General features: G+C 54.9%; 2 protein-coding genes across 2 annotated transcripts in view; one reads left to right on the forward strand and one right to left on the reverse strand.

The window, feature by feature from the left end:
- The window catches only part of CCDC33 (coiled-coil domain containing 33), a 101,335-nt gene extending 99,107 nt beyond the window's left edge, over positions 1–2,228 (forward strand). Inside the window, exons 19-21 of the mRNA XM_044230237.1 lie at positions 609–695; positions 1,010–1,123; positions 2,009–2,228. Of these exons, the coding sequence (XP_044086172.1) occupies positions 609–695; positions 1,010–1,123; positions 2,009–2,116 (309 nt within the window). The 3' untranslated portion in view covers positions 2,117–2,228. The remainder of the gene's footprint in view (positions 1–608; positions 696–1,009; positions 1,124–2,008) is intronic.
- Positions 2,229–3,921: 1,693 nt separating this feature from the next.
- Positions 3,922–15,749, reverse strand: LOC122893386 (cholesterol side-chain cleavage enzyme, mitochondrial). Its single transcript, XM_044230358.1, has 9 exons — positions 15,479–15,749; positions 12,034–12,189; positions 10,313–10,512; positions 9,297–9,500; positions 8,485–8,642; positions 5,536–5,702; positions 5,216–5,294; positions 4,527–4,724; positions 3,922–4,053 (listed from the first exon to the last, which is right to left on the reverse strand). The coding sequence occupies exons 1-9, from the start codon at positions 15,745–15,747 to the stop codon at positions 3,922–3,924; spliced, it is 1,563 nt and encodes a 520-aa protein (XP_044086293.1). The 5' UTR covers positions 15,748–15,749.
- Between the last annotated feature and the right edge of the window lie 369 nt (positions 15,750–16,118).

The raw sequence follows: 16,118 nt of genomic DNA on the forward strand, positions 1-16,118 counted from the left end.
CCTGGCAGAGAGACTGCAAGAGACAGATGGCCCAGGCCACTCCAAGGGCACAGAGGCCCTGCCGGCACAGGTGGGTGCCCCAGCCCCATTCCACCTACAAGGCCGCTGCAGGCATCCCTGCTTTACGCAAACCCAAAGACAAGACATTTGGAATTACAGAAGAGGGGTGGGCAGGGGACAGCAGATGGCATATCTCTTCACCCCAGAACTTACAGGAGGTGAGTTCTGTTTGAAAGCACCCCTGACACGGGGACGTCTGGGTAAAGTGCGGGGACATCCAGGTAAAGTGCAGGGACAGGGGAGCCCTCACTTTACGAAAAGACCAAGATTCTTTTCTGTGCGCTGATGCTGCCTAGTAAGTTTTATATTTAGAAAGTGACATGCAGAAACTCCATATAACCAAAATCCATGGGAAGAACAGTGGTGACCTGCTACCTTGGGTCTACTTCAGGAACGAGGGTTTGGCCCCAGGTCTGAGGCTTTGCATCGGGGACCTGAGCTGGAAACTCAGACCTGGTTGGTCTCTGCCTCAGCAGCTCCCGGCCTCCTGAGCCTACATGGCTGCAGTCCCCACGGCGGACTGGTGTAAGCTTCTACTTTGCCCACAGGATCTCCTTGCCAGCACCTCCGACAAGTTCAACCTTCTGGCCAAGCTAGAACGAGCTCAGAGCCGGATCCTATCCCTGGAAAGTCAGGTAGATGACCCAGGCAGGTGTCAGTCAGGCTGGGTGGGCTCACCACTCAGCAGACCTTGACCAGAGTCAGGGTCCAAGTGTGACCAGAGTTGTGGCTCAGTGTGTGCCCAGGGTCAGGGCTCAGTGTATTGTTGGAACTCAGGGAGGGTCCATCTGGGCCTTAATCAGACAGTCACTTGGCCCTCCCCACCCACCCCTGGCCTGACGTCTCCAGAAGGTAGCGAGCCCACACGGTCCGGGCTCTGGTTGTCCTGTTTGCAGGGATGGGCCCTGCTTCCCAGCAGGTCCCCATCTGTCCCTCTCCGTGTCTGCAGTTAGAGGACTCAGCCCGACGCTGGGGACGCGAGAAGCAGAACTTGGCCATACGGCTGCAGGAGCAAGAGTACGGCTTGGGGCCCCCCTCGAACTCCGTCATCACCGACCTGCCCGTGAGTGATCTCTCCGACAAGCTCCGTGAGGTGCAGGCAGCGTGGCTGGCAGCGGCTACCCTCGACCCCAAGTTCCTGGGCCCTGAGAAGAACCGTCCAGGGGGACCTGCTCCCCACTGGAAGTCAGAAGACCTGCGCTCAGTGTCTGCCCTATTACCATCAGGAGCCCTGGCCTGGTCTCCATACCCCACCTGCCCAAGGGGAATAGAAAGCTCCCCCTGCCCGAGACTGCCCGCTTCCCAAGGGTGGGGGTGAGTCAAGGGGACATGGCCATGGATGAAGGGCTGCCCCCGCAGGCCTTTCTGGAAGGCTCTGGTGCTGGCTATGCTTTAGCACTGGGTTTGCTCCCAGGCAGAATCATTGTGGCCCCACCACACTCCAAGGCCCCTGAGGCTGTCCCATGAGCACAACTTCTCAGTCCCCATGGTGCTGCCCACCTGCCGGGGATGGGGGGATGGCCCCCGGGAGAAGTGCTGCTGGCTTCTTCTTCACAAATAGCTCTGTTCACAGATGCCCTTCCCCCCAAGACCCCAGCCCCATCTCAGCCCCAGAACCCCGAGCCTCCCAGAGCAACCCGATGGCTCCGGTTCCTGAGCCCACAGGGTTCTGCTCCTTCCCAGGTCCCAGGAAAGGCCTGATGAGGATGGGGAGGGGGGCGTCAGGGAACACAGGGCTGCCTTTGCAAACTCTCTTGCTGAGACCTAGGGAGTCTTGGAGAAACTGGGTGGGCCTGCTGCAGTTAAACAGGTTTGGAACCCATAGTGAAGGCATGACCCAGTGTGTTTGGATCCTGTGAGGCCTGGCTTGCCAGGCAAGGTGAACTCTGATGGGTCCCCTCACTGGGGGCAGGAACGTACTCACCTTCCTTTGCTTTGCACACCACAGAACTCCTTGGCCCATGACAAGGACCACAGGCGACCCTCGAAGCTGGATCCCCTGATGCCCAGCTTGGAGACTAAGCTCAACAAGCCCTCAAACTCCGAGAAGACCTGAGTCTTAGCAGACCTGAGTAGTTGGAGCAGGGCCCCCTCTCTGTGTGCTGGGGAGTCTCATTCCAACCCCCAGAGGACTGGATTAAATGCCATAGGTCAGTGAACATTCACCTCTTTCCTGGAGTAGGGCAGCTGAGGGGGCTACCTTGCTCCTGCTGGACCCTACTCTGAACCTGGGCCCTCCACCACAGCCCTATAGCCTCCTGCCTATCCCAGAAGCGACCATTTTAGGAGAGCCAACAGATTTATCTGTTTCTTGGGAATGGAAAGACTTAAAGCCTTCCTGTGGCAATCAATTACATATTAGTGTGAAATACCCCCATTAACTGGGCTAGGCTAAGCTAGCAATGTTATGTCCAAATACAGCCAGGGACAGGAAAGCAGATGGGGCCTCGGGAAGGAGCCCTCCGCTAAGAGTCAAGAGGCCTGAATTCCAGCTACAAGCATGCTGTGTGACCTTGAGTGACCCAAGCAACTTCTCTGGGCTTCCATTTTCCCATCTATCTCATGCAGAGCTTGCCTTCTTTGATGCTAAGGCCCTTTCCCCCTCTAACATTTCTGAGTCAAAGACAACTCGGGCCCAGAGAAGAGAAAGGAAGCAGGAAGCAAAGAGAAAGCCAGTAAGAAAGGATTGCGTGGTAGGGAAAAGAAAGGCTCCAAGAGTGGACTCAGAGCCTGCAGATGCTCATAGAAGAGACCAAGGCCACAGGGCCACTGTCCTGAGCAAGGTTAACTTCCCCCATCTGCCTGCAGAACTTAAACCTGGCTAGCGGAAGGCCAGGAGGGATCAGGCACTGGGTGAGGTCAGGAAGTTACAGAACTCAGACGGGGTTAAGAGGACCGAAATTGGGACCAGTGTCTGACAGTCCAAATAACGCACCAGACTTAGCCACAGTCTTCTCGCCTACTGCCCAGAGCTTGGATAAGTGGGTATGTCTCCCTAGAACAGGAAGCTGAGGCCTGGAGAAGCCCAGAGAAAGGTCAGGTGGGGCAAAGAAAGCATGCTGGCCTCTTATTCTCTAGGTCAGCCGCCTCACACCAGACCCTCCCTCCCTCACTCAGCCTTAGCCTCCCCCAGAACTCTAGCTGAAGGCCTTAGCAGGAAGTCTCAGGACCCCACAGGGCCTTAGCAGGAAGTCTCAGGACCCCACAGGGAACTCCCACCCAAGGTCCAGCCAATCAGAGCCTCACTCTTGCTAGGCGACCCTGCCTAGAAGCCAGATCAGTCCACACCTCTCAGGCCACCCTATGCCTTCAACAGATACAAGGTCCTTTGTCCCTCTGCCTATGGCTCTGGTAGCCCCCGCACAGTGGCAACAGCCCACCGCCGGCCTGCCCTGCCTCACCTCTACCCCAGGCAACATGGAGATCGACCCTACTGGCTCCTGAGTTGCTGTAGGGGGCAGGAGTCCCAGCAGAGAGGGCTTCAAGCGCAGTTGCCTCGGGCTTCCTCATTCGTTCTCAGACCCCACCGTTGACGCAGGCCAGGGAGAATCCCCACTGGAGTGATGGAAACCCAGGGGTTCAGATAGAAATGAAAACACATCACGTAGTTCAGCCGTTTATTGCCTTCCTGGGGCAGGTGAAGAGGAGAAAGAGGCAGCAGGAAAGAGGGGTGTCCTGGCTGAGCTGGGGCAGCTGACCCCTGAGTACGGACTCTCTCTTCTCAGAGCTGGTCCAAAAGGAGCAGGGGAGGGGGACTGAGGACAGACGAGCTGACACCACCTAGGGTGCCACCCCCTCGGGCCTCCCTCCAGCACCCCTGCTGGCTTGGTGGGTGGCAGAGGCGGAGTCCACCCCCTCTAATCACACCGGGGGTGGATCCTGGCTGAAGGGCCTGAAGGTGAAGAAGATGGGCTGGTCGGGCATCAGGATGAGGTTGAACGTGGTGCCCACATCACAGAGATGTTGCATTTCAACTCGGAAGTTCTCCAGAATCTGAGAAAGAGGTGGTGGGCTTAGGGGAGAGATGCGAAGGGGCTCTCTCCCCTCTGGGGCCAGGCTCATTCACCTGTAGGTGTTGCCTGTCGGGTGGGACTCGAGGAGCTCTGAGGGGTCAACACAGCTCCTGTTTACCTGGCCCAGTGCGTGAAATACATCCCGGGTGCTTTGTCCCCTTGATTTGCCTTAGCTTTGACAAAACCTCGACCCACCACACACCCCCACTGTCACCACTTGGAGGGAATAGATGGCCAGGGGACACCCCTGGGTAATAAGCAGATTAGCCCAAAAGAGGAGGCAAGAGTAGATTAGCCCAAAATTGTGGGGGAGGAGGAGGGTTAAGTCAGGGACACTGATGTCCCCAGCCCTGTGCTCCCTGGGCTCCGGGCAGAAGTGGGAGTAGGAGGGTCAGTGCCTTCCTTCAGGCCACAGTCAGCCCAGGCTGCCCCGATGTCCCCGATTGGACTCACGTGGATGAGGAAGAGGGTCATCTCGAGCTCAGCGATCCGCCGGCCCACGCACTGTCGCACACCCCAGCCAAAGCCCAGGTTCCGGAAGTGGATGAGGTTCTTGTCTTTACCCAGCCATCGAGTTGGGTCAAACTTGCTCGGATTGAGGAAGAAAGTGGGGTCCTGGCCCATGGCATAGGTGGACACCTGCACCAACGTCTGGGGACAAGGTGGGCAGAGGACTGGGTGTATAGGCCGCACAGCCTGGAGCATAACTCAGCTTCCGCTCCCACCCCGACCCAGGCTGTCCAGCTTCCCGGCACAAGACGCTGCCTGCTGTGTGACCTTGAAAAAGGCCCCAGCCCTCCCTAAGCCTCACCCATCCAGTGGGCCTGACCGGAAGACTCAAGGCCAGGGATGGCCCCAGGGATTGTCCTGTCCTTTGCTGAGCCCCAGAGGGCTCCCAAGACCCAGACAGCCCATGGGGTAACCCGGACGTGGGCAACCTTCCAGAGATCGTCACCCACTATGCCCAGTACCCCTGCCCTTGGTTCACACTTGGACTGCTGCTGCCAAGGACCCCAGCCGCCAGCTCCAGGAAGAAAGAGGGGACAGAAACCCCAATCACCACCAACTGTGTGCGACTGCAGTCCACCCCCAGCCGCCTCTGTCTGTCTGGCAGAGCCGGCAGCCCACCTGGCTGCCCTTACCTTGGCAGGAATCATGTAATTCCGAAGAACCAAGTCATTTTCAAGATACCGCTGCAGGGTCACGGAGATGGGGTGGATCCTGCCAGAAGAAACATTCAGGGCTAATGCCCTGAGGCCCGGACACCCCGCATGGCATGGCGTCTCAGCCCCAGCCACCGCACCCTGGGGGGGATTTCCGGAGACAGGATTCCTACCCTTATTTCCTCCCTCCCCCATTCCCAGCTGTCCCGACTTCTTGCTGCCTGCCACCAATCCCCTCCATTGTGCCTTGCCCAGGGATCTGGGGGATGAAGAGGGCAGGCAGGGAGGGGCGAGCTTACCTCAGGGTCTCCTTGATGCTGGCTTTGAGGAGTGGGACCAGCTGCAGCATTGCGCTCACATCTCCCTGGGCCTGGCGCCGGGCGGCCAGGACCTCCTCCCGCAGCATCTCCTGCACCCTCAAACTGCGTGCCATCTCATAGAGGTGCCACTGCAGAGTCATGGATGTCTGGTGGGGGGCGGGGGTGGGGGTGGGGGCGGAAGACAAGGGGGACTTGTCACTTCCGGAACATTTAAACCCATGCTCAACTTTCATTTCCAAGCATCTCTGCCCACCCTCCTCCTCCTTGTATCCAGAGACCACCATCCACAAAAGCAAAACAAAATTCTAAAGGAGAAGGTCGAAAAAAGCCTTTCTCACCCCGCAGAGCAGAAATGTCTGGGCAGCGCTTGCCCCTGTCCTCGTCACCAGAGCCCACCTGTTTCCCCAGGAGTCAGCCATACACCCAATGCCTTCTTCCAGAGGACCCCCGGAGGGCTTTGGAAGCTAAATCCTACTTCTGTAAGGGTTGTCATCCCAAATGATGGCCGTTCCACCCCTCTCCCACTAGACCTTCCCCTAAACCTCGGCCTTTGGCTATGGGAGCATAAAATAAAGTGAGGCCCAAAGACACTGAAAGCAGAAGCGCCCGACCTTTCTCCCATCGGTGTTGCAGTTAGCATGGGATTATCCCAAGACGAACCAGCTCAGCTGGGCATTAGGCAGAGGCAGTGACCATTAGCCCTACGCTGGAGGTATGAGGGTCACTGGTCAAGCTCCACAGCTCCAGATTCTTCAGTGGTGGGACCTTAGGTGGAAGCCGCCCTCCCGCTTACGGCCAGGACATGTCATCTTACTAGGGATCTTATTTTTGTCCAAGAGGTTTGGAGACACTCCTCCTTCCCTCCAGCGGGCGCACTTGGGGAAAAAATGCCAGGTAGTCACCTCTCAGCTTAAAACCCTTACGTGGCCCCAGAAGCTCGTGCCTGACCCACAGGACCCCCAACACCTGCCCTCCACTCCCAGCCCCACTGCTCCCCTCTCTCTGACATGCACCTCCCGCTCTAGCTGCACAGAGCTACACGCAGCTCCCAAAGCCCAGAAGTCTTCCTCCTGCCGTTTCCTCTTTCTAGAATTCCCCTCCCCAAACCAGGAAGCAAGGATGTACTCTGTCTTTAAGACTTGGAGCAAACGTGTGTATTTGTCTCTTTACCTCCAGGTCTGACACACGAGTGGCTACTCAGGGAGATACTTGTTTAATAAATTAGTAAAAAAAAAAGTTCCTGGCTGTGTGACCTTGACTAAGTGACTTGAGCTTTCTGTGCCTCAGGTTCCTCAGCTAACACTGAGGGGTAATAGTAACATATCTACCAGTGCCATCTGGGAATACTCAATGAGTTAATATGTGTGAAAAACTTAGACCCCTGCCTGCCATATAGGACAGGCTTCATAAATGCTACCCAAGGACTCCTGCTTTGGTGCAGGCGAGCAGTTTGGAAGAGGTCTTCTACATTACTGACCATGTTTAAAATACACTCAAAGGCTCATCTGCAGCCTGTCCCATAGACCCACAGTCCTGTGCTAGAGCACAACACAAAGATGACACCTGGACCAGAAAGTTACTACCACAGGGGATTTGACACCTGCTTCTCCCTGGTCCAGAAACTCTCCTGCTCCTCTCTCTTCCTTGGCACTTGCCTGGCTATTGGGCCCTACAGCACGGTGATGTAGTCCCTTGGGCGCAGGCTGCCTCCTTGTCACAGGATGGGTCATGTCCCCACCAAGCTCCTAGGTTGAAGTCCTAACCCCCATCCCCAGTACCTCACAATGGGACCGTATCAGGAGATAGGGCCCTTTGCAGAGCGAAGGTAAAATGAGGTCCTGGGGGGGGTCCCTAATTAACAGGACTGGGATGCTTCTAAGAGGAAGAGATTAGGCCACAGGCAGGCACACAGACCGTGTGAAGACACAGGGAGAAGACAGCTATCCACGAGCCACGGAGAGGCCCCAGAAGAAACCCGCCACGCCACGGGGATCTGGGCTTCTAGCTCCAGAACTGTGAGAGAATAAAGTTCTGATTTTTAGGGCATCTGGGTGGCTCAGTGGGTTAAGCCTCCGCCTTCAGCTCAGGTCATGATCTCAGGGTCCTGGGATCGAGCTCCGCATCGGGCTCTCTGCTTGGCAGGGAGCCTGTTTCCTCCTCTCTCTCTCTGCCTGACTCTCTGCCTACTTGTGATCTCACTCTATCAAATAAATAAGTAAAAATCTTTAAAGTTCTGTTTTTTAATTCTGTTATGGCAGTGCCAGCACTGATAGCCCCTTCCTCTCTGAGCCATATGGGACCTTTGAGGTCTCTTGTATTCATCTTTATGGTCTCAGTGCCCGAATCCCAACTAATAACTAATAAACACTAAATAGTTAACCCTCACTCTCACAGCAGATGGTATTGGGAGAAGGGAGGTACACAAGGCCAGACATTTTGTCATTCCAGAAGTTTCTGGGGTATCGTCCTGCCTGTGGAAAGGACCCGAGGGAGGCACCACAGAGAATGCCCTCAGGCGCTGGGGGTGCCAAGGGGGACTGAGGTCTGGAGTGGGGAGGACAGGAGACAACGAGAGCCCAGGGCAAATTCCACCAGCTCCCAGCTCTTCGGAGGGCCTGCCTGCCTTCCTGAATCCAGTGCTCTGTGTTCTCCACCTGTGGCTGGAGGGCTTCTCCCTTCTCACTGTGTGACCCCATGCACAGCCCCACCACCTCCACCTAGATGCTCTCTTCTCACAGGCAAAGAGAAAATGGTGGATCAGCCTCAAGGTGAGCTCCATGGGTGTTGGATGTGACCCCAGCCTTCTAGGAGATCAATATTTAAGAAATGCAGCCAGGAAAGGGAGACCCACCCCAGGCGATGGAGTGGACTGGCAGGGAAGGGGCCCAGGGCCCAAGAAGGGACAGGATGTGCTAAGGGTCACCTCACCGTGTCCACACCCCCGGCCAACATCTCTGTGATATTGGCCTTGACGTCCTCAAAGACCAGCTTGTTATTTTTTAGGAGGCGGTGGAGGATACCCGGGTAATTGTTGACGTCTCTCTTCTGCCTCAGGTCCCAGTAGAAGTTCTGGGTGTAGATCTCGGCTGTGCAGGATGGGAAAAGAAATGAGCTCTGTGCGGGTGGAAGGGAAAGTAGGAGGCGGTACCAAGGGTTCGGGGACCCAGCTTTCCAGCGGCCCCTTTGCTGAGCACACACTCTGTTAAAACCTTCGTCACCATCTAATACCTGACCCTAGCTCTCAGCGGTAAGTGATGCCATTCCCATTTTACAGATAAGGAAACAGAAGTCCAAAAGGGTAGTGACTTGCCCAAGGTCATGCATGGGGTGTCAGGGGCAGTGTGGATTTGACTCCAGGTGTGGCCTCAGCACCACACCCCAGTCGACCTATTTCACCCTGCCTTACCGATCTCTCCCACCAAAGTCCTAAGCTGTCACCAAGCACAGCTGTGTCTGAAGTACTGGTCCTTAACTCTCTGGGGATCCTGGGCTCCTCTCGAAGAAAAGAGGAATGGTTCTGATCCTCTTTCTCCAGAAAAATCTAACCATCTCCAATAGCCAGGCTTTAGCCCTCCATGGCCAGGGGTTCCGGAACCTCCCCGCCTCCCATGTCTGCCCACCAAAGGACAGGGGCTTCTTACCTCTCTCTCTCCCCAGTCCCAGGCCTGGGTTTCCCACCCTCCAAGGTGGACAGGGCTCTCCTGACTCCCAGACCTGGCTACCCAAGATGCAGTCTTCACCTTTATTGAAAATCACATCCCAGGCAGCCACATGGTCTCTCCAGGTCTTGGTCTTGAATAGACGGAACAGTTCCGGGGGGAAGGTGAGCATGGGCACGCTGGTATGGAACATCTGGTAGACAGCATCGATGAACCGCTGGGCCTCAGGGTCCACTCTCTCCTCCAGCATCCCCAGGCGCTCCCCAAACATGACGTTGGTGATGGCTGTAGAGGGGAGCAGAAGGGCCCCTTCTGAGGGCTGCAGCTCCCAGGAACCTCACCGCCACCCCCGCCAACACACAAGATTTCCTGTGCCCAACCTCAGGCTCTTTCATCAAGAAACTGAAGCCTGAGTTCCCAAAGGCTGAAATTGCAAGGCTGGCGACCACTCAGGTCCTTGAGAGGGGCACGTGGAAGACGTGTGGTGGGAAGCAGAGTCTCCAGCAGAGCTGGGAAAGGGCACGGGAGGGGCTGAAATGGCTCCCCCTACCCCTCCCCCAGCACCCCGAGCACCTTCTGGGCTTTCCTCCTAAGAAGAGACACAGATTTCTCGTCCATAATAGACCGAATTGGCTATTTCCTGAAACAGGTCAGACAGGAGACTCGGGAACACAGCCCTGGTAATAAGCCATTCACAGCCCAGAAGACACCTAGCGCCTACTGGGTCAGGAATTTGAATGTTGATTTCGTATCAAACTCTGGACATTCCAAATCTGCAGTGACCCCATGATCCCCATCAAGCCATGAGGCCTTCACCCACACTGTTCCCTCTGCCCATGTTGTCTGACCTCCTTACCCTATCTGTAAAACTCCTACACATCCTCAAATACCCAATTCAGATTAACCACCCAACCCTGCCTTTGCCTCCCAGACCCCGAAGGTCAATGTCCCAGGAGAGAGAGAGGTAGAAGATGGATCCAGCAGCTCATCCCAGAAGCCAATGCCAATACTTCTTCAGGATCTATGCTGGGTCTTCAGGTAGGAGGATGGGTTCTCCCACTCGCAGGACCACTGCCAGGTAGACAAAAGCCCCTTACACTCAAAGGCGAAGCGAAACAGATCGTCACTGATGTCCCCTGAGAACTTTCCGGAGCCCTGCTGCTTGATGCGCCGGTGTAGGACTTTGACAAAGTCCCGAGACACTGGATCCAGCAGTGGAATGAAGTTCTTTATGGCCTCTGGGGCCATCACCTCCTGGTTCAGGACCAGCCGGTCTTTCTTCCAAGCTCCTGACTTCCTGAGAAAACACAGGCCCTCAGGCCCTGACTGTCACAGACCCCCCACCTGGCAAACACAGAGAGGGCTGCCTCGGCTGAGCCACAGCTCAGAGCCCGCACTCACTTCTACCCACAATGCCCTGGGCCTCCCATCTCCCAGCTGTTGCCTGGCCTGGGGGAGGGGATAGGGAGAAAGAGGGCGAAGGAGAACAAATCCCCCATCCCTCCTCCACTCTCTCTGCGGCTGCTGTGGCCAGGAGGTCCTATTCTTAGCACCTCTAAGTAACTTGCAAATCCTCGACTGTTTGCCTCCCTGCAAGCTTGCCTTCCCTTCCTCTGGACTGAGGCTCAGCTCCTACCATTCCAGCGCCCCTCTAGGTCACTGTGTCACCTGCAATTGCAGAGACACAACTGACCGATCTCTCCTTCTACGCACCCCCAACGTGTCCCATTACTGACACTGGTGGGGGACCTCAGGTGCCCTGAAGTGGGTTAGTGAGAAACTTCAGCTTAAACGGCCCACACTTGAAAATAGATCTGTGCAAAGCCCTCTTTGTAGTTTTAGGGCTTTGCTTGTTTATAAGGATGTTATTACAAACCCACCAGGCAACACGGAAACTAGAACTTAACAGTAGCTCAGATGTGCCACCTGTAGCAACAGTACCTTAGAGGACCCGAGGCTCCTCCCAACTGCTGTCTTCCTGGCCCAGGGGACCACCAGCCTGACTCCCTTGCTTGCTTTTGAATGTGGTTTTATCCATCTTAAATAGTATACTTTGTTTTCAGCTTCTTAAAAAGGCTGTCATGATTTGCTTTTTCCACTGATTTTATATTTTTAAGTATCATCTGGATCGCTGCTGGTCACTGAGTCCCTTCACTGTGACTGGTGTGGGCCCCTGCACTCACTCATGCTCACTCCCGTTGGGCGTTTAGCTGGCTTCCAGGGCTTGGCTGCGGGAACAGCACTGCCGCAAACATTTTAGCTCTCGTCCGGTTCCGCTTCCGGAAGGTCTATCCCTGAGCAGAGACTGCTGTCTGGTGGGGAGGGGAATATCCAAGTGCCAGAGGGAGTGTCCAACCATTTTCTGAAACAATGGCACCAGCCTTCACCACCACTAGCAAGCTACAAGTGCTCTTGTCTCTCTGTATCCTCATCAACACCTGACATGCACATTTAAAATTTTTTTGAGCAATTCTTAAATACACTGACTTGTCTGCATTTCTCATTGCCCCTGTAGACTCATGGTGACAGGGCCCTGCCCTACTTGTCACTGTACCCCGGAGCCTGGCACATCGTTGGTGCTCAATAAGATGGGACTTAATGAGTGAGCCAATCGGTGAGAACTTCTCTGGGGCTTTATTTACGCATTACAATCTCCAACCTGAGCACTTCCCTGAAGGCTGGAGGTGCAGTTCCCCGTCAGCTGTTTATGGAGACAGGAAGATGCCAGGAATTTGCCTAGAGGCCACAGCCAGAAAGGGCAAGGCAAGCCTGTCCCTGTCATCTCCCTCCAGCCCCCGGGAGATGGCCCAAGACTCACTTCAACAGGACGCCGAGGGGTCTCTGGTAATACTGGTGATAGGCTACCCAGGGCGGGATGCAAAATCGTTCTGGTGTGGGACCCTCAGATTTAAAGAGGAGGGCCACGTCTTCAGGGTCGATGATATAAACCGATTCCACGCTGCCCAGCTTCTCCCTGGAGGAACGGATGAGAAGAGCGATGGTGGATTCCAGGAAAGCCAAGCAGGCCCTGGGCAGGACTGGTATAAGTGACAGGACAAATGGTCCTGAGAGTGGATCCTCGTTCCACAGCCTCCTTGCTGTGTGACCTGAGGCAAATCGCTCACCTTCTCTGAGCCCCACTTTCCTTTTCTATAAAATAGGGATACGGGGTTGCTGAAGGACCAGATGATAAAGTCTGTGCATGGGACCCTGCGAGGGCATTCTGCAAGTTCCAGCATTTTGCTCCTCATCCCAGTAGCTGTTGTCCTACCAGGCCATGTCCCCAGGACCAGCACCCCCTCCTCCTACCCCCCCCTGCCCCCAAGGACCATCAAGTCCTCCCTTCCATGCTTCTCTTCCTATGTGTCCACACCCTCAGCACCCTCTCCCACTGCAGAGCTCAGAAATAGCGTGGTCACACGCCCCTGGAGTGGCTCAGTGTAGACGGCTTGTTTGGCAGTCCACGCACCGGGCCAGCCAATCCCTTCTAGGCTCTAGGATGGAAATGCTGGGAAAGGCCACCCTGCCTCTCCTTGGATTCCAATAAGCCAATTTGCCTCTATTCAACAAAACCACAGTAAAGCCGCAGGCCTCGAGGACAGATACATGTCACAAAGCACTTTGTAGATGGTCTCTGTGGAAACAGCAGAAAAGTCCACTTCTCGTGTACTTCTGCCTTTTGCGTAAAAAGTTAATTCAAGATACACTATAAGGCAAAATGTAAAAACATACAAGTATAAGCCAAGTTCTCTCACCTCCTCAAAGGGAGGGAGGGAGGAGTGAGGAAGAGAGGAAAGGAGGGGAGAGGAGAAGAGAGAGGAGAGGGGAGGGGAGGAGGGAGAGGGAGAGTGCTCTTTAACCACTGACCCATTAAGCCCCATCCTACCTTCCCAAGTCTCCTTGGGCCTCGTCCATGGCCTCCCAGAAGATTGCCTCAGTGTTTTTCCAAGTGTCCTAACACCACCATCTCCATCCCCCCCGCCCAGCTCAGCAAAATCCTTGAACAGCTATTATTACTACCAATTCCAACTCTGGGAATCTAGCCCAAGGCAGTGATCTAATGTGTGCGATGGATAAACAAGTTGTCAAATAGCAAAATATCCCAGAGCAGGCTAGATGTCCACTTTACAGGGCTGGCTTCAATCAGAGGGCTTATCCACACTACGGACTACTGTGCTGCCTTTTTAAAATCATATTAAAGAGCAAAAGAGGGGGCGCCTGGGTGGCTCAGTGGGTTAAGCCGCTGCCTTCGGCTCAGGTCATGATCTCAGGGTCCTGGGATCGAGTCCCGCATCGGGCTCTCTGCTCAGCAGGGAGCCTGCTTCCTCCTCTCTCTCTCTCTCTCTCTGCCTGCCTCTCTGCCTACTTGTGATCTCTCTCTGTCAAATAAATAAATAAAATCTTTAAAAAAAAAAAAAAAGAGCAAAAGAGGAAAGAAGTCATCTAGATGTCCTTGTGGGACCCCGCCAAACAGCATACCTCATATATTCACATTCTCTATGCTACATAAATATTATCAACATCGAGATTTTATCTGACTGCAATTTCCATTTGCACTTGCCCATATTTTTTCTGAATTGTTTAATCACATGTATTCAGACGTTTATAATTTCTGAGCCATGAACACTGACACCGAATTAGGAGTCAGACAGTTATGGTTCCGAAAATAGCCCTGGCTTTGCCCTGATGAGCTGTGTGACCTTGGCAAGACCCCTCTCCTTCCCGGCCTCAGTTTCTCCATCTGTAAAATGTGAATAGTGAACATCAAATTCAAGGACGTGACAAGAGGCTCAGACGATAGTGACTCAGAAAACAGAAAGGGGCTTGATAAAAGAAGCCTTGTTCCTACCAGAGGGAGAGGAAGCAGGGGAAGAGGAGGAGGAAAGAAGGAAGAGGAAGGAAGGAAAAGAAAGCAGGGATAACAGACCATCTCCTGGAAGTGAGAAGCCACCTTCTTCCAAACCTGGCACTCAGCCTGGGGGCTCCCTGCCTCCAACCAGCTGTAGGAAAGACACTTCGGATTTCTAAAGGGCTTGTGGGAGGGGGAAGGAAGAAGAATGACCAGCTGGACCCTTAGAAAACATGCCTGCCCTCCCACCCCAAGCCCACCAACAAGCCAGCCAACATAGCCCATCAGTGCCCGTTCCCCACCTTGACCCTTTCACTTAAAGTAAAACGCACTGCCCCTCCTGGTGTCCCCTCCCTGCCCCCAGCTGACACCTCTACCATCCCTTACCCCTTAAGTGTCCCCTCAGAACAGAACCCAGGTATGGCTTGAAGCTTAAGCACCTGAGACCCCCCGCCCTCAGACCCCTGCCCCATTCAGAGGCTAAATGACCTTTCTGTGTCCTTCCTCCTGGCAGAAACCAAGGCAGATGCTTGGAAAGTTGGAGCTCTAGCCAGGCTGAGTGGAGGGGACAAAATCAGCTGTTCCAGATCTGCCTGGGGCTGAGAAGAGAGGCCAGCATCCCAGCCGGACAGGGATCTAGCTGGGCGACAGGGGCAAGAATGCCCACCCCTCTGGGCTTCAGTTGCCTCTGACAGTGGGGGTGACAACTTTACCTTCCAAGGTGTCTTGAGGATAATGGCTGTAGGAAGGCAGTGAACTGAGCCTCCCCCACCTCCCCCCAGGAAAGCTTCAGAGGGTGTAGGACCTGAGCAGCAGTGAGGCCTCGGGGCTGGGAACAGAACTCACTCTCTGGGAAGCCTTCTTCCTTCTGCCACCGTCCTCAGGCATGAGAGAAATCAAGTCAGCGGTAGATAAGAGCAGGGGCACCTGGTGGCACAGTCAGCTAAGTGTCTGACTCTTGATTTTGGCTCAGGTCGTGATCTCAGGGTCGCGAGATCGAGCCCCGTGTCGTGCTCTATGCTGGGCAGGGAGCCTGCTTAGAATTCTCCAACTCTGGGCGCCTGGGTGGCTCAGTGGGTTAAGCCGCTGCCTTCGGCTCAGGTCATGATCTCAGGGTCCTGGGATCGAGTCCCACATCGGGCTCTCTGCTCAGCAGGGAGCCTGCTTCCCTCTCTCTCTCTCACCCCCTGCCTCTCCGTCTACTTGTGATTTCTCTCTGTCAAATAAATAAATAAATAAAATCTTTAAAAAAAAAAGAATTCTCCAACTCTGCCCCTACCCACCCTCTTTAAAAAAAAAAAAAGGAGACAAAAGGCTGGAATGGAGGGCCAAACCTTTGGGGAAGGGGAGTCCAGCAAGGCTTCCCAGGCCCCTCTACCTCCCTATCCCACCAGCCCCACACTGCCAGGCTTACCTATAAATGGGGCCATACTTCTGGAAGTTCTGGACCTGGTGGTAGTGGATTTTCTGTGAGCCCATCTCCCTCCAGAAATTGTACAGATTTAGCCAGCCATTGTTTCCAGGGGTGGGGATCTCACTGAAGGGGCGAGGAATCTGAGTGGAGATACTGGCCCCCTCCCCAGTGGGCATCCTGGGATGCCCTGGACCCTCCCGCATGGCGCACAGGACCGGCGGGCAGCCTTTGACCAGGACTGAGCGAAGAGGAAGCCCCTTGGCCAGCATGCCGTCCCCTACAGCGGCTGCAACCCTTGCTCGCACCGCAGCGGGACTGCTGGGGTGACTCAGGCCCTGGGCCCCCAAGGTCCAGCTTATAAGCACCAGCTCAAGGCTAAGGGAGCTGACAAATCGGTCCGCCTCCCTCCTTCTCCTATTGGCTCCAGCCCACGCACAGCCCCTCCCAGACTTGGGGTGCCAAGGCTCCGACTGGGATTTCTGCCACCAGAGAGACTTCCCAAAGCACAAGGAGACACCCCCCTAATCTGTGTCCTTACTGTCAGCCCCAGCAGGCCCCTGAAGTGGTCAGTGTTGGGGTCTGTTATCAAAGGAGCGAGACTGATACAAATTGAAAGTAAGGCAAAACTTTATTTTTTATG

This window comes from Neovison vison, chromosome 13, assembly GCF_020171115.1.
Source record: "Neovison vison isolate M4711 chromosome 13, ASM_NN_V1, whole genome shotgun sequence".
NCBI classification, from domain to species: Eukaryota; Metazoa; Chordata; class Mammalia; order Carnivora; family Mustelidae; genus Neogale; species Neogale vison.